The sequence below is a fragment of the Mustela erminea genome, chromosome 1 (assembly GCF_009829155.1).
Source record: "Mustela erminea isolate mMusErm1 chromosome 1, mMusErm1.Pri, whole genome shotgun sequence".
NCBI lineage: Eukaryota > Metazoa > Chordata > Mammalia > Carnivora > Mustelidae > Mustela > Mustela erminea.
The window spans coordinates 217,381,336-217,399,315 of record NC_045614.1 but is presented as its reverse complement, the minus strand read 5'-3'; the positions used below and the strand labels follow the sequence as shown (position 1 = coordinate 217,399,315).

Below are 17,980 nucleotides of genomic sequence, written 5' to 3'. Positions count from 1 at the left end.
ACAGGGGTGCGGCCTCAAGGAGGCGGGCGGCGGGAGGGACCCCGCGGGAGGGCGGTGCGCTGTATCTGCGCCGTGTCGCGTCAGCATCCCGGACTTAGAGCTCTGCAAGGTGTCGCCGCTGGGGGTCTGGGCAGAGGGCACGTGGGATCGCTCCAGCTGCATGGGGACCTACGGTTATCTCAAAATGGAAAGTTGAATGTAAAAGATCATTTTCTTGGCTATAACGAGACGTGTTGAAGAGAAGTTAACGGATTAGACTTTGGTGCGTTTCTCAAGCATCCCTGTGCCGTGCGGACGCTGTAAGCGCTGCTGAATCCCTCTCCCGTGCCAGGCACCTGCTCATCCGGTCCTGCCCTCAGCGGTTCAAGCAGGAGTCGGGCCGGGCCGTGGGGACAGGAGTGAAGCGGGGACACTGCAGAGAATACAGTTCACTACTTGACTTCCATGGTGTTTCCCAGGATTTGGGGACGGTGGGGACAGCCTGTGAGCTGCGACGGTGCCCTGGGTCTGTGGGACGCAGTCTGTGGAAGTGTTGGTCCCTGAGCCCCCAGCCTTGCCAAGGAGGGTCTCTTGTGCCCAAGTCAGCATGGACTGTCCTTTGGGGAATTTACGAGAACCACAGAGGATCCCGCTGGAGGGGATCCTGGGGGCTTGGCCCGCCGTCACGGATGCTCCAAGGGGCTCCAGGCTCGTGCCCAGAGTCACAGCGAGAAACAACGCAGGGAGGACAGACCAGGCGTGTCACCTGGAGTGGGGGGCTCTGGCTCCCCAGGACGCAGTGCCGGGTAGAAGTGGTGAGTGGCACCGAGGTCCTCCGTTACCCTCCTTGGGGACACAGCCGGTGGTCGTGGTGACTCACCGACCGGGCTTCGGTCGTCGAGGCTGACACCGCTGATCTGCAACGGTGCAGAGACCTCATGGGTTGGCTCACTGCCCACCTCCCCCAAGGGGCTGTGTGACCCCACCAGCTCCCCACGCATCGGGCTGTTGTGGGGGGTGGCAGGAGGCCCCACATGGTGTGGACCCAGCGGAGCCAGCTTTGTGGCTGCGAGGCTCTGTCCTGTTCCCTTGTCCCCACTGTGGCTTCTCCACTGCTGACGGTACTGCCTCCTTTTGCCCTGGAAATGACCCTTTACGGCCAGGAGAAGCCCCCCCCCCATTCTGCAGTAGCGCTGACACCCCCTCTCCTCCTTCCTTCCGGGCCAGAGCCGATGTACTTTCCCGAAGACAAGTTGAGCATCTACTTAGGGACATGGCGGACAGTGGCCCGTCACAGCGGATCAAGATAATACGGCGGGGGGGCACGTGGGTGGCGTCTGCTTTTGGCTCAGGTCATGATGTCGCGGGGCGGCGGGGGGGGTCCCCGCTGAGCACGGATTCTGCTTCTCCCTCACGCTCTGCCCCTCCCCCGCTTGTGCGCGTGCGCTCTCTCGAATAAATATCTTAAAAACAGTAATACGGCACGCTTTTCCGCAGGGACCTTGCGGACTTCTCCCAGAGCCGGCCGGTCTGATGTGCGGGAGCCGCAGCCTCCGCTCACGTCTGATTTGCAGGCGTCTCCAGTCCCAGAGAGAAGCATCAGGATTTCAGAGGGCCCAGGGCCCAGCCGGGGCGGCGATCGGCCTCAGAGTAGGGCTGCCTTTACCTTTCTGGGGGCGGGGGTCTCTCGGACAATAAACATAAAGAAAAAATCTCGTTACTGCCGGACCGGAGACGTGAGTCTTACCGTCCTCGCTCGGTGCTGGCGCCCATCACAGGGGCTGAGCGCGGGATTTGCAGCCTCTTGTCTGGGACCTAGTCTGACCTCTGACCCCCGCGCCTTTGGCGAGGCTTCCCGGGAAAACAGAATATTGCTCTCGGTTACATCTTCTGCCTAAACAGACTCCACAAGCCGTTCTGCATCCACTTCACCCAATGTAGCATGACCTTTTTTCTCTTTGTTTTTAAGATCGATTTATTCGAGAGAGACAGAGAGAGCCCACGTGGGAGGGACAGAGGGAGAGGGAGAAGCAGGCTCCCCGCTGAGCACAGAGCCCGACCTTGAGACCTTGACCTAAGCCGAAACCAAGGTTGGACACTTAAGTGGCGGTTGCCACCCAGGCGCCCCCTCCGGCGTTACGTAATGAACACTTTTCAGTGACACGAAATGCCCTTGAAACACACATCAACTGCTTTGGCCATGGTGGTCCCCACCTTCCTCAGAGCTGCCCGAAAACTCCAACCTCCCCCGAACGTCTCGGAAGGCGGAGGGGCCCCGCTGTCCCACCGCTGGAAAGACCAAACACGACACTTTCCGTGAGCTCTTAGGCTCAGAAAGCAGCCGTGGCCTCACGTGGAGAATCCCGTGGTGGTACACCGTCGCCGCAGGGGCAGTGGTTGTAGATTGGGCCACGCTAGGTACGTCGGCGGGCTCGGTACTGTGCGTAACCACGCGTAGACGTGGCGACAGCGCCGGCGATGAGGAGAGTGCCTTCTGCCTGCTCGGCGTGGCTCCGCAGGTTGCTGCCCCCGACCTCCCGTGGTGGGACAGACGTCGCCCAGAGCCGGCGGGAAAGCTGGTGACAGCCCACGAGGCATGTCTGGGCAGCCCTTGAGGACCACACGGAAGCTTTCGAGAACATTGGAGCTGAGCCCCTTCCGTGGGAGTGGGGGGATCACAGCAACGGGATGTCAGAGAAACGGTTCGGCTGCTGCCCATGGGGGTTGCGCGTGCCTTTAGTCCTGAGGTCACGCAGGAGAGGAGGAGGGGTTAAAACAGGCAGCCAGAGGCCCCTGGGACAAAGCTGCCCGTGCTGTGTTTAGACTGTGGGCCTCCTCACCCCAACAGATGGCCACGTGCGCGTCCCTCTGTCGTGAAGTGGGGTCCGTCCCTGCCCCCCTTGGACCTGGGCTTGACCAAGTGATTCGCTGTGGCCCGTGGCACGTAGTATGGCAGCTGCATGGATGCTGAGGCGTGACATGTGTCCGAGCACTGGGGCTCCCGCTCTCGTGCCTCTGGGACCACGTCGCCACCACGCGCAGGAGCCACGTTAGCCTGCCGTGGTGCCAGACACGCACGCGGCGGACATCAAGCAACTCCAGACACATGGCCAATGCTGTGTAGACCAACCAGCTCCAGCCGAGCAGGGCCAGACCAAGAGTCCTGCCCAGTCCACCTGCAAACGTGTGAGAAGTAATATGTGACATTGCTTCAGGTCGCTAAGTTTTGGGGTGGTTTTGTTACGTGGCAGGAGCTGAGACGCTCCCCGTTCCCAGCCGGGTGCCGGAAGGCAGCCAACTGCAGGTCGGCGTTTGCCAGAGCAGATGGCCACGCTCTGTCTTCCTGCCAACCTTCCCTTTCTGCCGGCTGTCCCCGGAGTCCCTCCGGCCCTCCCAGAGAGACCCTGCGGGCCCAAGTCGGCCGCCCCCCGCCTCACGGCCTCTGCCCTGTGCCTCCCTCGGATCCTGGCTTGTTTGAGGAAGACGGACGAGAGAAAACCCCCCCAGAGAGCTGAGCCGCGACCCTGCCCTGGATGGGGGGGCATGTGACAGCAGTGGCCGTGGGGGGAGAGGCAGGCTCCTGGGGGGGATGGCGGGAACCGAATGACGGGAGAGGCAGAGAGAGACGGGAAGGCTGATTGGGACAGTGCGGGGGGTGGACTGTGTCCCCCACAGGGATCACGACCACTGCACCTGTGAATGTGAACTTGTTTGGAAATAGGGTCTTCGCAGTATAATAACACAAGGACGAGGTCGCCCGGAGGTGGGCTGGGCCAGGACCCCGGGACTGGGGTCCCCACAGGAGGAGGACATTTGGGCACAGAGACCTATGTGGGGAGACCACGTGACCACAGAGGCGGAGATGGGGGCAATGCGGCCACAAGCCCAGGACGGCCAAGGGCCGCGGTGCCCAGCGCGCAGCCCGGCCCACACCGCCGTTTGGGGCCTTCTCTCTCCCGAGCCGTGACGGAATGCCCATCGCTTGTGCGGGTGGCCGCCGCGGGACACTCATGCCGAAGGCGGGGCGTGCTCGCAGGCGGCCGCTGGAGAAGCCCAGAAGCGTCAGAGGCCAGGCTTGCCAGACTCTTCGCGGACCGGGCGGCCCTGGATGGCAGCACCGGAGGGAAGGAGTGGCCTCCCCGGGTTTCCACTCAGGGTGGGTGGGCCTGTCCGAGGGGGCGGGCGGGCCAGACACAGAACAGTTCCGTGTGGTTCCTTCTGCGCCGGGCGGCCGTGGTCGGTGCGCAGCACACACCCCGCCGGCGGCAAGCGGGCGCACATCGGTCTTTCACCGGCGTCTCTGGGCCTCACCGAGCCCAGCACTGAGAACACGCACACCGGCCCGCCGGCCCGGGTGCTTGGCGCGTCCTTCTGTGAGGTCTAGTCGGCACGCCCATGTGCTCTGAGTTTTCTACAAAGTAACTTCTAAGGAGAACAGCCGCGGTCAGTCCGGAGTTCTCACCCGCGGGGCTAATCGCTGGGTGCCGCAGGGTCCGTCCGAGCCCCGTCTCGCCGCTGCGCCCCTCTCCTCCACACCTGTCCCTTGTCCCGGGACGCAGCCCGAATGACCCTTGAGCGTCGGGTCTGCAAACGGAGCCCCGCACGAAAGCTGGCGCTCGCCATTGTTGCCACGTCCTCTCTCCGCTGGGAGCAAAGCCGGGGGCACGAGAGGCGCTCGTAGGCCCACAAACGTGCATGCGCACGCCCTCACACAACTACACACCCCTGCAAAAATGCCCCTGCACCCCCATGAGTGCCCACGTGCACACACAGACACACGCACTTTGCAGCGTGATTTCTTACGTGATTCTTCAGGTTCGCGACCCCACACTCCGACCCACCCACTCTGGCCGCCGCCCGAGGTCCTGGAACATACATCACCAGCGCTGTCCCTGCGGTGCATGGAGTCCTAGAGATCACTCGTGTAGGGTGTCTGTCTTTATCAACAGCTCGAGTCACCCTGACCCAGCTTCTGGGTCTCTGGGACGTCACCGGGAGCCAGGCTCCTCCTGTGTGTCCCGGCCACGGAAGGCCAGTGCACAGCAGGGCCTGGTCACCCCTGATCAAGCCCGCTCGGTGGTGACTGCAGGTGGGCACCCCCCTTGTTCTCATAAGTGACCGCCTCAGTGACCCCTCGGACCCCGCCTCCCTCTTTCCCTGATGACACGGGGAGTCTCCCTCTCCGGCCTGTGGCGTCTCTGTGTAACTGTTGCGCGCAGACGCGTTCCAGAAGGCTGGCGGCCCAGGCCCCGCCCTGCGCCCTGTCTCGCCGCTCTCTCTGGCGGCCCTCCCCGCGCACCCCAGCTTCACAAGCCCGCTGCTTGTCCCGGCTGCGGGGCCCCTGTCCCAGCGAGGCCCCGGCGTGGATGCCGGCCTGTCGGATCTTCGCCTGGGGCCTGGTGTTCCTCACCCCACAGGACACAGGGCCGGCGGCAAAGCTGAGGACACAGGGGACGCTGTGTGAGTCCCTAACATCCTCGCCCGGCCCCTCTTGGCTGCTGATCGTGAACAGCCCCCCCAAAATCCAGAGCGACAGTTTTCTCTGCCCCCTAGATACAGTAAATTCTTGTGATTTTAGCTTTAAAAACTCTCCCAGGCGATCCACACTGGAAGAGCCCGCCCCGGAGCGAAGCCTCTTGTCCAGCGCGTCTGCCGGGCGCATTGTCGCTCGTCAGCCCTTCCCAGGCTGGGGGCCGCGGCGGCGCCTGGAGTCAGGACGGAGTCGGGCCACTCCTGCGGGGGCATCGGCCGGGCTGCTCCGTGGCCCTTGGCTCGTACAGCGGCAGCGAGCCAATGGCTGTTAGCTGGAGATTAAGTGTTTTCTGTGTTTAGTGCTCATTCAGGCGTCCTGAGAATTGGTTTTCTGACGTGACCGGGTTAAAGATGCCAGAAGCCGAGACGGTCACGTTGGTTTGGGATAGTGTGAGCGGGGGAAGACACAGAAGGTGCCAGTGGTTGGACACAGGACAGGCAGTGTGGGGTGAGCGTCGCGGGGACGTCGGGCCTGGGGGTCCCCATCCCAGGTGGGAATGACAGAGGTTTCTCCATCCGTCGCTCCTTACCCTCGAGGTCAGCGCGAGCCACGGAGGGCGTGCTGGCCTCTGCTCGGGGGAGACACGGGGCGTGGGGTGCTGGAGCTGCATTCCCAAGGCGGCCTCTCTCCAGCGCCCAGCCGGCACGTGCGAGACGTGTGCGCTCTGTCCTGTCCCGTTCTGGACACACGCATCACTCCTTCAATTGCTAGAGATCGGTGGGGAGAGAAACAACAGAGAACAGCATGTTCTTGTCTCCTTGGGTGAAATGGAGGCGTGGCCGGTTTGCAGGAAGGTGCGGGTGTCTCCCTGAGACGTGGTCCGGAGGACTGTGGCCGTGGCCGGCTCTGTCAGGTTCTGGAAAGTGCAGGGCATTGTGTGTCTCTCTCGATGGGTAGTGCAGCTCTGGACCTTTTGTCCTTCACGCTGACTTGACGCTTGTCCGCATCTCACCCCTCAGCCTCCAGTCCCGATGCCATCCCTGACTTGGCCCCCATGTGTAGGGTCTCCTGGGGCAGGGCTGTCCCGGGCTCTGGGTGAGCAGGCTGAGCCGGGTGGCCCCGTCCGTGGCCTCCAGGGCTGGCCCGTGTGACAGAGGCTGGCCGGTGGTGAAGGGGGGGTGTGCCCATACGGCCGGTGACTCAGGCTGGGGCGGCGTCCCCACGGGCTCAGCTAACTGGGTGCACACGACCCGAGTACAGAGACGTTCTGGAGGCAGGAAGGTTGGAGGAAGCACTTTGCAGGGAGCAGACGTGTGGTCTCTGTGGATGGAAACCGGCCGCCAGCGGGGGTGGGGACTGTCACAGAGGTGCTGTCCTTACCTGCGCCTCCGAGACGCCGAGCACCCCGTTCCAGGACTAGTAGAACCTCAGCCCCGTCATGCAGACAAAGTGCGTTGGAGTGTGTGTGTGTGTGACTGTGTGTGTCGTGCACGGACGTGTGCACGTGTGCACACACGCATGTGCACGTGGTTGTGTGTGTGTGTGTGCAGCAGCACGGACTTCAGCCATCACTGGGTGACGTTCCACGAGGGGGAGGGGGCGTGGCGAGGTGGGCCCCGGGCACGGCCCAGCGGGTGGGGGGCGTTGGTTGGAGAGGCTCTTGCTGGGGGAGCGAGTCACAAGCCTCTCGAGGGGGCAGCGTGCGGCGGGAGTGCCTGGCCTGCTGGGGTCGTGTACGGTCACCGGAGCTGCCCCCGCACTGGCTTTAGCGGGATGGAAATGAGACACAAGACCGTGAGGGGAGAGCCCGAGGCCCCGCTCCTACTGCCCTGGATTCAAGAAGGGACACAAAATGTCACAAAATGTCACAGCAGAAATGAAACTCGGGGACGGGGAGCAGTGTGCGGAGTTTGCCAAGAGGGGGTGAATGTGTGGAGGACGCTAGTTACACCGGAGGAAATGCCCGCAGAGCTCAGAATATGCGGGGCCTTTCCAGACTTCTCCGAGCGGAGACTCCTCCGTCCGGGGAGGGGGCAGAGGGCGCGTGCGAGGCCCGGAACGCACCGAGGCTCTGAGCACGCGGGGCTCCGGGGAGGGCTCGGGGATGCGCTGCCCCTCCGAGCCTGCCTGCCGTTCAGCTGGGGTCGAGTCTCCCTTTATGCTCACAGGGCCACCCCGAATGTCCCCAGTGCTTGTCCCCAAACCAAAGGCAGGACGAAGGGACGGCTCTCCTCCCCTGAGACCCTCGAACGGGCTGAGCACAGTCTGCGGTTTGAGGTGGTCAGTGCCCACCTCCCCGTACGCGGGCATCAGCCTGGTGGGGTGTTCACAGCCGGTCCCACAGCCGCCTCGGCCCCTCGCCTCCCCGCACGCAGCCGCCGGCGCCCTCGCTGCTCACAAACAGGACACGCTCCGGGCACTGCCTGAGGTTTAATCGCGAATTTACACGGGATGGGGCAACACGTGACACGGGAGCGCGGGTCTGGGATACACGTGTGAGGGAAGCACAGTTCCTCGTCTCCGCGTGGGGCTGGGGGCTCGGGGGCTCCGGGGACTGCCGGAAGGAGCCCCAGGATGCAGAGCACTACCAAAAAAAAAGTACAATACCCGTTTCCGTATAAGAATATATTATTTAAAAGACAGTTTAAAAATAAAAATTCTGTACAGCATCATGAATTCCCTTTTTTTTTTTTTTTTTTTGTATCAGTGAACAAAACAGTTCTTAGAAAACACGGTCTTGTGGGGTCAGGCCCTCAGAGTCCGCTGCCCCTGCTCTGTCGGCTCCCACGAGGCTCGGCCGGCCTGGTCCGGAACCGCCACCCGTGACCGAAACGCCTTCTTCAGGCTCCGCCTGCTTGGAAAAGGAAGAGCAAAAAGCTTCTGTTGAGACTGAAAACGCCGTCAAGCACATTTAGGCCAAATAAAACAATTCTGATCCCTCTTCTGAACCCCCGGAAAATACGATGTGCCCGGGCGATGAAATGCCCGTGTTTACGAGCACGGGAGGCGTCCCTGCGTTCTGCTCACTCAGTGGACAAAACCCTAATGATGAGATTATTCCCGCTGGAGGGGAGAGTCAGGCTCTGGGGCTCAGAGAGGTGGAGACATTTGTGCAGGTCACTCTGCTTGTCCTAAGCTCAGTGGGGCCTGTCCGGGGCCCGTGCCTGTCCCTGCCCCTAGGTACAAAGTCAGACCCTGCCTCCCATGCCCTGTGCCCGGCATTCTGTGTAGCCGAGACACTCTCCAGTGACCGTCAGGCCGAAGGGGCTGGTAGCCGTGTAAGCGACACTGCGTTTCTGGGAAGCTGTCACGTGCTGTCCCTTGTAGGTGGCCCGCGTGTTCTGACCAATCCTGTGCTGAGAGCCAAAGCGTGTCCCCTTCCTTCAGAGCCGTGGTCTGTGGACTACAGGCGAGGAGCGAAGTCTCGCTTATCTCGGTGCCGTCAGCCGCTCGCGTTTTCCGCCCTCCCCTCCTGTCCTGCACGCCCCACAGACCGTCGCTGCCGCCCGTGTCTGTCTGAGTTACCGGAAGCACCAAGATATCAATTCAGGATGGCCCCCTCTTCGCCCTTCCTCCCGTCTCTGCTTCCCTCCCTGGGTGCGTCGGTGTCCCCGGACGTCAGGCCCTGCGTCTTCTGTAAGCAGGACAGAGCAGGTGGCAGTCAGGTTCCGGGAGCCCACGAGTGCCCCCTTATCTGCTGAAGAGCTTCCCGCTGACTGAAATGCTGACAAGTGTCACCGAGACGGATGTCGGCAGCCACCCACGCCCCCGCCGCAGGAGGCCTCGCCGACTCGGCCACGGTGCGGAGCTTGATCTGCTAGCTCGCCCGGCTGCGGAACCCCGAAGACTGGCAGGCAGGGTGATGACGGAGGCCGCAGCCCTTTCTCCTTTGTGGGCCTGTCCTTTCCGGGGATAGGCCCGAGGGGCCTTTATAGTGAGGGCTCTGGGGCAGGGAGAGGAACGCCAAGGTGCTTTAGCAATCCTGCCGGGGGCCTTGCCAAGAACACCTGCTCCGACATCACTGTCTATACTGTGTGCTTTGGAGTCTCAGGACCTCTCCGCAACCTTCTGGTAGTGGGACCTGACGAGAGAAACCGGCTGCGGGTCTGGACTGCCCATCGGCCAGCAGGCAGTTCCTGATGACGCACTGTACACAGCAGTTTAGGGGACGAGAGTGACACAGGGTGCCTGGGAGGCTACCCGGTGCTCAGCGGGGCACAGGGGCTCCCAGCAGCAAGGCCGGGGGCACCATAACTAGGAGCCCTGATGGAAGGGAGCGGCAGAGACCGAATGTGGTGGGATGTGTGGCGCGGCCCAGGCCGGACCAGGACAAGTGTGGGGCAGCAGGGACACTGCTCAGGTTGCATCAGGGCCCCCGGGGAGAGGGGCAGGGGTGGACCAATGCAGGCACACCACGGGTGGCTGGACATTCGGTGGGGGGGGGGTCCGCGTGGGTCTCAGGAAGCAGAGGTCCCCGAGCCCTGGCACACCCCGAGGCCCTGGCCGTGCAGCCGCCTCTGCACCAGCTCTGAGCATGTGAGCTGACCTTCCCGGACCCAGCACCGGACCTCACAGCGCCCTGACCCTGAGCTGCGGTGTGTGAGCTCCGGGATGCATGTGGTGGCTTCTGTCCTGCGGGGAGAGACTCGCCCCGCTGTCCTGTCCCTGAGCAAGGTCAGCCTGGGGCAGGGGGAGGACAGGGGACACACAGGGGACCAGGGCACTGCTCTGAGGGGGCCCGGGACGCAGAGAGATCCTGGCCCCTCTGGTGACAGCACGCTGACCGGGGCGCCGTGACCCCTCCAAGGGCCGCGGGGCGTCAGGGGAGTTTGGTCTCATGAGGGGTATAGATTTCCTGGTTTTCCAGGGTCCGGGTTTTGGGGGAATGGAGATGAGCTCCGGTCCAGGGGGCGCCCCCCCGCCCCGCGGTGCCCGGGCAAGGAGAGGAGCTCTCCCCCGCCACGAGGAACGCCACCCTCTTCACGCCCACGTGTTACCTCCTTGGCCGCGTCGTCCAGCTGCTTCAGCTCCTCGTAGCGATCTCTGGATTCCCACAGGGGCTGGAGCATGAGTTCCTCGGCCACAGGGAAGAGCTGGGAGAGAGACACGGGGTCACAGTCCGTCGCTCTTAGGGCAGCAGAAAGCGTCTGGGACACTGGGGGTCGGGACCACACAGCAGCTGCCACCTGCCGCGGGGTCTCCGGTGACCGTGGTTCTGAGTCTGGCTGGTCCGTGGCTCCTGGAGACCCGCAGGCCTCCCCCTCGCGCACCCACCTCCAGGTCCCGCTCTGCTTCTGTCCTCTCACTTCCACGGACCTGCCCACGGCCCGCCTGGCCCCGAACGTCCATTGTCCAGATGCCAGCCTTGCCGTGAGTCTCCCGACAGCCCGTGGCTGGAGGAGCCAGGCCCTTCCCGCGGCGTGGCCTCGACCGCCCTGCCATCCCTGCCCCGTGGAACCCCGCGCACGCAGCTCTCAGCCCTGGAATGGCTTCCGTGCGTCCCTGGTCACATCCCGGTCCTGCTGCGGGGGGAGGGCAGTGCCCGTGTGGCAGTCCCGCGCCCCTGCACCCGCTGGCTGGGATAAAGGCCCGAAGTCCAGGAAGGAACGTATGGGGAGGCAGGTCCCCAGAGAAGGTGCAGTGAATGGGGTTTTCGGGAGGACGCACTGAGGTGGTTCTGGAAGGCTGGCAGGGGCCACGGGGCCGAGGCCACCGAACGGGCGCCCCCCCCCACTCCAGGTGGAGGCGTGAAGAAAGGGGAGGACCGTCCTGCAAGAGGCGTGCGGGGAGGGCGGGGACTGTTCAATGAGGGGGCGGGGACTGTGCGCTGAGGGGGCGGGGACTGTGTGCGATGAGGGGGCGGGGTCTGTGTGCAATGAGGGGGCGGGGACTGTGTGCGATGAGGGGGCGGGGACTGTGCGTGATGAGGGGGCGGGGACTGTGCGCGATGAGGGGGCGGGGACTGCGCGACGAGGGGGCGGGGACTGCGACGAGGGGGCGGGGACTGTGCGCTGAGGGGGCGGGGACTGTGTGCGCTGAGGGGGCGGGGACTGTGTGCGATGAGGGGGCGGGGACTGTGCGCGATGAGGGGGCGGGGACTGTGTGCGCTGAGGGGGCGGGGACTGTGCGCTGAGGGGGCGGGGACTGTGTGCGATGAGGGGCAGCTCTCCCTGGGTTGGGGGCATGGGGAGCCACAGAAGGTGCAGGCGAGAGGCAGAGATGGTCTCCTTGCTGAAATCCGCCTGGAGACAGCCGTGTGCCAGGCAGAGTGGGGCCGGATAGGAGGGTCTTCTGAAGGCAAAGGGGCCCTGGGAGCGGAGGGCCTGGCGGTGGCTCCAGGGGGCACGAGCTGGGGAGGCCCGAGGGTGCGGGCTCCGGGGATGCTGGCGGAGGGGCCTCTGGTCCCCCCTTAGATCGCACACGGGTGTGCATGGGAACATGTGTGCACACGCGTGTGTCTCTCCATGCGGCGTCCTCAGCACGTGGGGACAGTCACTCACCTTGGTCACCATTTCGAACATCGGGATCAGGACAAACTTGATGAACCCAATTTGGGCCGTGGCTTTGGTCACTTTGTCCCGGTCCATGAAAGGGGCCACGGGAAGGCCCTCGGACTTCTCGCGGTCGCTCTGTGGGGTGCAGGGCGCCGGCCACAGCGTTAGAGAGAAACACCGTGGACTCTGGGGACCCAGGGCTCGGGGCGCGTTCCTGGGCCTCACCCGACCAGACTGCTCTGCTGGGGCCAAACTAGCGACAGGGAGGGAGGCGGGATCTGCTGCGGCCACCGGACCGTTCAGAGGGCATGTGACAGGGACGGGGACGTGACACAAGCTGCTGCAGGCCCCCCGGCCTCCTTCTGGGGTCCACCTCGCTGGCCGGCTGGCACGGCCCATGTGGGCTGGCTGGGTTCTCCGAGGGCCTCCCCAGGGCTGGCAGGGACCGCCGACCTGCTTGGTGTCCCCTGCCCCCGGGGGCCCCCCCTGCCTCTGCCGCTTCTCTTTTGGGGCCACTCGCCAGACTTGTTGGCCCCACGAGCCGCTCAGTTACTGGCAGGGGTGCGGTTCCAGCGCTCGCCTTCCCAGGCTGCCCCCGTCTTCCCCGTGTCAGGGTGGACCCGGTCATCTCGGTGTGGCCCTGCCGTGAGGGCTTCCTGGAAGCTGGGGAAGCCGTCTGGGACCCGCTCCGCTCGTCCCCCTGGGCGCCCCCCGTCGCTCTTCTAACGCGGAGCCTGGAAAGGGCCAAGCCGGGCGGCCGGAGGTCTGGAGGGTGGGGGTCGCTCCTACCTGCATGAAGTACTCCTCCAACAAGCAGTCCACCCAGGGCTCCGCGACTTCCATCGGGCGGACCTCGTTGGAGATGTCACAGCATTTGATCAGGATCATCTTCAGCTGGAGGAGAGATCTGGGATCAGGCGTGCGGCACGGAGCGGGTCTCGCTGCTGCTGTCCGGGTCTGGACTCGCCGCCCCCAGGAGAAGGCGGTGTGGGCTTCCGCCCTCTGCTCCCGGGCCCGTGTCTCCCCAGGGAACCCGCGCTCTCTGCCCGGCGCCCCCGCCCTTTCTGCCTGAGCCACACTCCGAGAAGCCTTCCCTCCCCTCCCCCAGCCGCCCCCTTCCATATGCTGCTCCTTCCAGCCTTCCTGGCCACCCCCCCGCGCCAGATGGTGTCCCCCAGCTTGGCCGCCTGCTGCCACTTCCTCCTGGGGGGTGACTTTCTTCCCAGGAGACTGGCCCTCCGGGCCTGCTGAGGTTCGGGCCCGACGTGGGCCCTTTAGAATGACCGGTCGCGTCCACAGTGTGTTCACTAAGCCCGAAGGTGAGCGCCTTCAGGACTGGCCGGAAGGCTGGCTCGGTGCGGCCTGGCCTTACTCTAGCACGTGACGGTCCCCAGGCGTCACCGACGTCCCAGGACAGAGCGTGGGCCCCGATCGGGGTCTGAAGGTGACCCAGCAGGAAGTCCCCCGGACACACCAGCGAGGGCTTGTGGGCCCTGCGTGGGCCTGAGCTCTTTGCACCCGGTCTCTGGGAGGCCGCTGGGAAGCCTGACCCGGCAGTGCACCTCTCCGCTCAGCTCAGCGTCTGGCCCCGCCCCTAGCTGAACCCCAGGGTGACCAGTGGCCTTTTCCCTGTCCCTGATCAGCCCCCTTCCTTATCGAGCCCAGGAGTTGATCCCAGGCTCTTCGAGGTGGCTCCGGAGCTCAGGCCGTGACAGGGCCCTGCTTGGCAGGCCTCAGGGGAGCTCGCCTGGGGCCGGGGACACCGCCCAGGCACTGTGTCCTGGAGGGAGCCGTGCCGGGACCTCGGGCCCCAGCCACACGGGGCGCAGCACCCAGGCCTGCCGCCTGGGGTGTCGGCGGAGGCCCTAAATCCATTCTGACCCTTTCCACTCTGGGGCCTTCCCCTCTTCCACTGCCAGCCCCCAAGTCCACCAAGAAGTGGGTGCTTGGGGGGCTCCCTGGCCAACGCACGAGCCCCTGGTCTGCCCACAGGCCCTCGCTCTGTGAGGGGGCAGAGGGCACCCTGCTCCCCCTTACATGAACAGGTGGCGGAGGCAGTAAAGCAGTGATGGTCGCTCCGTGAGGCTCATCGTCCTGAAGGCTCGACCTCTGGCCTTCCGCCCACGAGGGCCTTTCCTCACGTGTCACAGGGAACACGGAGGCCCAGAAGGGGCACGGCCTACTAGCCTTTCCTCCTCGCCCTGCCGTGGGGGACAGCACCTCCCACACGCCGCTGGCTTTTCAGGAGCCAGGCCGTCCCTCCAACATGACCGCGTCTCCCCGTGTCCAGCCCCATGAAGGGAAGCCTGGGGAGGCCCTGGCTCGCGGGGACACTTTCTCCTGCTGTTACTTATGGAAGACGTGAGGTCCTGGCCCCACACATTCTCTGTGTTAGCTAGAATCCCGGTTTGGGGACGGGTGGTCAGGGCAGCCCGATCTCAGAGGGCTGTCCTGTTCGTCCGCCTCTAGGGACGGAAGGGGACCACCAGTGATGCGGAAAGGAGGCCTCACACCCAGACCAGGTCAGCGCCACCCCTTCCCTGAAGGCTGGGAAGGACGTTTCCCTGTGTTTTTCTCTTGAAAGGGCAGGCGCGGCGCAGACCCGGGTGGGCTGTCCTCACGGCGGAGCTCCCCTTCTCGGGACGCCGGGCCCCCGCCGGGGAGGGGTGAGCCGGGAAGGGGCCCTGGGATCCCTGACCGGCCCGCCCGGAAGCTGATGTGCAGAGGGCTTTCTGGGGCTGTGCCTTCGTGGGGGGGATGGGCTTTGCTCTCAGCAAACCAGAACAAGAAGGGCCGCCGTCACCACTCACCGCCTCAAGTCAGAACGAGAAGCAGCATCAGACATGCCGCCTCTCACCGGGACATGGGCTCGCGGGGGGCTTTCCAGGCCAGCCTGGGGCCGGGCGCCCACGTCGGTCACGCCTCGCTCCAGGGCCAAGCGAGGGTCGGGGTTCCTCGGTTCCCAGCCTGGGCCGGAGGGCGGGACCCCCGCACCAGCCCCGAATGAGCTCAAACAAGCTACTTACGAGGGTCATGTGCTCCTCGTTGCTGTAGTCAAAATTCTCCATTGTTTCTTTGAAAGAATCCATAATTTCTGCGTGTCTTGCCATGTCAGTGGCTAAAATTAACGTGATCATCCCCTGAAAAGCGAAAGCAGAACGTTAATCCCAGGGACCGGCCCAGGATCTGTCTGCGAGTGCCGACTGCGGGCTGAGCCCCTGCGCCGGGGGGTCCCGGTTGATCCCTGTGCCCACCCGAGGTGGGGCTTGAAACCCGGGCGCCGTGAGCGAGCCCCGAATGCCAGGTCCAGGAGGAGGCAGCCCGGCCGGGCCTGCTTGCTTGGAGGCGGGAGGCTCAGCGCATTGCTTCCTTGTGACGGCGGCTTTCAGGCAAGGACAGAGGCTTCCCTTCAATCCAGGAATCCAGGAATATGGCTGTTCCTTCCCATCGCCTCGTTGAGGTCCAGAACGATTTTCCGGGAGACTTTTCCCCGCTATCCAGTCCATGCCTTTGCTGCTTGGGAGCATCAGAGTCCGGTCACACTGGTCAGCACTGTTCCACTAGCACAGCTGTGAATGACGACGCCATGATTCCTTAATTTTTTTTTTTTCAATTAGTCTCCAGGCTCAGTGTGGAGCCCAACGCAGGCTTGAACTCACGACCCTGAGATTAAGACCTGAGCTGAGATCAGGATCAGACCTCAATCGACTGAGCCACTCAGACATCTCAAGGATGTGGTGGGTTTTTAGGATATAAATATTTTATTACCTTGTTAGTAGAGGTAAGAGGATGTGAAGCCGTGACCCTCCATGCACCCTGAAAATGTGTGAGGACACACCTCTGTGCTGTATGGGGGCTGTACTTTCCCCAGAAACGGATGCAGCATCTGGTGTGGAACTGAAATCGGGCGCCTGGGGGGCTGCACCGGCGAAGTGTCTGCCTTCGGGTCAAGTCATGATCTCAGGGTCACAATATCAGGGCCCCACGCTCGGTGCGAGGAGTCAGGTCTTGCTCTGATGGTCCCTCGGGGGCGGGTCACACATGAGGGGGCCCGGCTGCTGGGTGTCTTTGGGCCGGTCCCTGCAGGAGCTCCTCTCTGGGCTGCCACGTTGGGGGCTCTCCGTGACCTGCCCCTTCTCGCACTTTGGAGAAGGACACACCTCGGCTCATCCTGACTCTTGTGGCACCCGGCCGGGAGGCCCCAGAGCGGGGGAGAGAGGCGGGGTAGGCCCCAGAAGAAGGGGACACAGCTGTGCTGGGAATTGGTGACTCAAGGGTGACCGACCTTCGGCACTGCCCTGCGCTCTGAGCTCCCGGAAGCAGGGCCGACGGGTGACCCTGGTTTATGAGGCTGCGGTTCTTGATGGAGGGGCGTCATCAGATCTCCAGGAGGGAGAGCCCGGACTCCGTCTTCATCAGGTGCACCTTGAAGCCAGGCCCTGAGGCGTCGAGCCAGGGAGGGTCTCATCCGTGGGACTGCAGAGCCTGGCTCCTCCATGTGAGGTGGCCCCTGGCATGCGTATCCTGGGCTGCCGCACACGTGCCACTCGCAGGGTGATGGGGACCCACAGGAAGGCCCCCCTCACAGTCCGGAGGCCAGAAGTCCCTAAGCTCCGGGAAGTGTCCTTCCTGACTTTTCCTGCTCCCGGCGGCCCTAGGTGCTCCCTGACTCGGGTCCACCTCTCCGCGCCGGGTTACGCGGCATTCCTCTCCACGCACGTCTGCCCTTCTGTCTCTTCTGAGGACACTTGTCATCGGGTTTAGGGACCACCTGGACAATCCAAGCTAATGCCCTCCAGAGACCTAACTCAGCTACCAGCAAGGACTCTTCCCAAGCCCAGTCACATTCACTGGGTCCGGGGCAATGTCTTTGGCGGAAGGGGGCCACGGTTCAACCCACACACTCCTCTAAGGGGTCCTTCTGGTCTCTTCCCTCCCCCGGAAACATCAGAGGCAGCAGCACCCAGAGCTGTGTTCGGTGGGGAAGGGGGCGTCACTTCCCAGGGAGTGGGACGATGTCTCAGGACCGGAGGGTGGCGTCCCCTCCCCCAGCATCCCTTGTCTGAACCTGCGGTGGGGCTGCCTGGGTCGAGGGGGGGCGGTTCGAGAAGCGGCCAGTTGCTGGTAGGTCGGGTGCAGCAGGCGGGTCTGTCCAGGGCCTGCACGAACTCAGGGCGGCCCGCCGGTGACTGACCGGCCTCTGGAGCCCTCCCTCTCCCGGGCTGTGGGCTGGAGAAAGGCCGGATCTCTCGGGATTCAGAGTCCGCAGGGTCCCGTGTATACGTGCGGAGGGCTCGCCTCTCCCAGGCCTGCCGCTGGCCTTGTTGGGGAGGGGTGGGGCCGGGAGGGCAGCCCTCTGCCCCCGGAGTGAGGGGCCTGCCCTGGGGCTTTGTGCTCATTGTCTCCCCGCCCACCCCGTGCCATCGGGGGCCCTTGGCCCCGCACACCTGTCGGATCTGCTTGAACCCGTCAGGCTGCACGTTGGCAAAGATGTTGCACTCGGGCCGGGCGAGGATCTGAAAGGCCACGGCACAGTGATGGTTCTCCAGGGGCGAGATGTCGTTGTAGCGGACGGCCAGCTCCGTGCGGGCGTTGATCTGGTACCTGCCACCGGAGGAGAGAACACACCGAGCCTTGGGCACCCGTGGGGACGCGCTCCCCCGGGCTCTCCTGACTCCTGCCGCCCCTTTCCCCAGATGCCCTCAAGGTCTAACAGCCCTGCCAGCTGGACGCCCCCAGCAGCGCTCCCCGGCTCCAGGAACGGTGCCCCAAATGTGCTCTGCGCTTCCTTCTGGGCTCTCTCCAAATCGTCACTTTGCACAAAGGGCAGGTGTTTGGCGGGGGGAGGGGCACCAGGGCGTGTCTTCCCCTTTGAGCCATGGCGGCGACCCTGGGCTGGACTGGGCTTCGCACATGGTCTCCGGTGTGAAGGGAGGGAGTGGACGTGCACGGAGCCCCCTCGTCGGAGGGGCACGGGGGCCCGCACTGTGGGGGTCTGCGCTCAGACAGACAGTGAGCTCTCGGCCACACAGAT

General features: G+C 64.2%; 2 protein-coding genes across 4 annotated transcripts in view; both read right to left on the bottom strand.

Annotated features, from left to right (window-relative positions):
- Nucleotides 1-8,153: 8,153 nt before the first annotated feature.
- The window catches only part of PDE9A (phosphodiesterase 9A), an 81,442-nt gene continuing 71,615 nt past the window's right edge, over nt 8,154-17,980 (bottom strand). The window contains exons 13-19 of one of the 3 annotated variants that reach the window (XM_032356161.1): nt 17,394-17,550; nt 14,973-15,086; nt 12,736-12,840; nt 11,953-12,081; nt 10,450-10,545; nt 8,978-9,086; nt 8,154-8,855 (exon numbers count right to left, since the gene is read on the bottom strand). In XM_032356161.1, coding sequence (XP_032212052.1) covers nt 8,994-9,086; nt 10,450-10,545; nt 11,953-12,081; nt 12,736-12,840; nt 14,973-15,086; nt 17,394-17,550 — 694 coding nt within the window. In that variant the 3' untranslated portion in view covers nt 8,154-8,855; nt 8,978-8,993. The remainder of the gene's footprint in view (nt 8,856-8,977; nt 9,087-10,449; nt 10,546-11,952; nt 12,082-12,735; nt 12,841-14,972; nt 15,087-17,393; nt 17,551-17,980) is intronic. The other 2 variants (XM_032356155.1, XM_032356169.1) reach the window with 2 other exon arrangements.
- LOC116597881 (extensin-like) lies at nt 10,552-11,946 on the bottom strand. The gene is made up of 2 exons (XM_032356182.1): nt 11,606-11,946; nt 10,552-11,533 (listed from the first exon to the last, which is right to left on the bottom strand). Exons 1-2 carry the CDS (start codon nt 11,890-11,892, stop codon nt 10,927-10,929), a joined length of 894 nt encoding a protein of 297 aa, XP_032212073.1. The 5' UTR covers nt 11,893-11,946; the 3' UTR covers nt 10,552-10,926.

Excerpts from the sequence above, each read along its gene's own strand:
- LOC116597881 (XM_032356182.1), bottom strand. The coding sequence starts at position 11,892 with ATGTTCCCATGCACACCCGTGTGCGATCTAAGGGGGGACCAGAGGCCC. Across the intron at positions 11,534-11,605 it reads CAGGGAGAGCTGCCCCTCAT|CGCACAGTCCCCGCCCCCTC; the intron begins CGCACACAGTCC and ends GCCCCCTCATCG.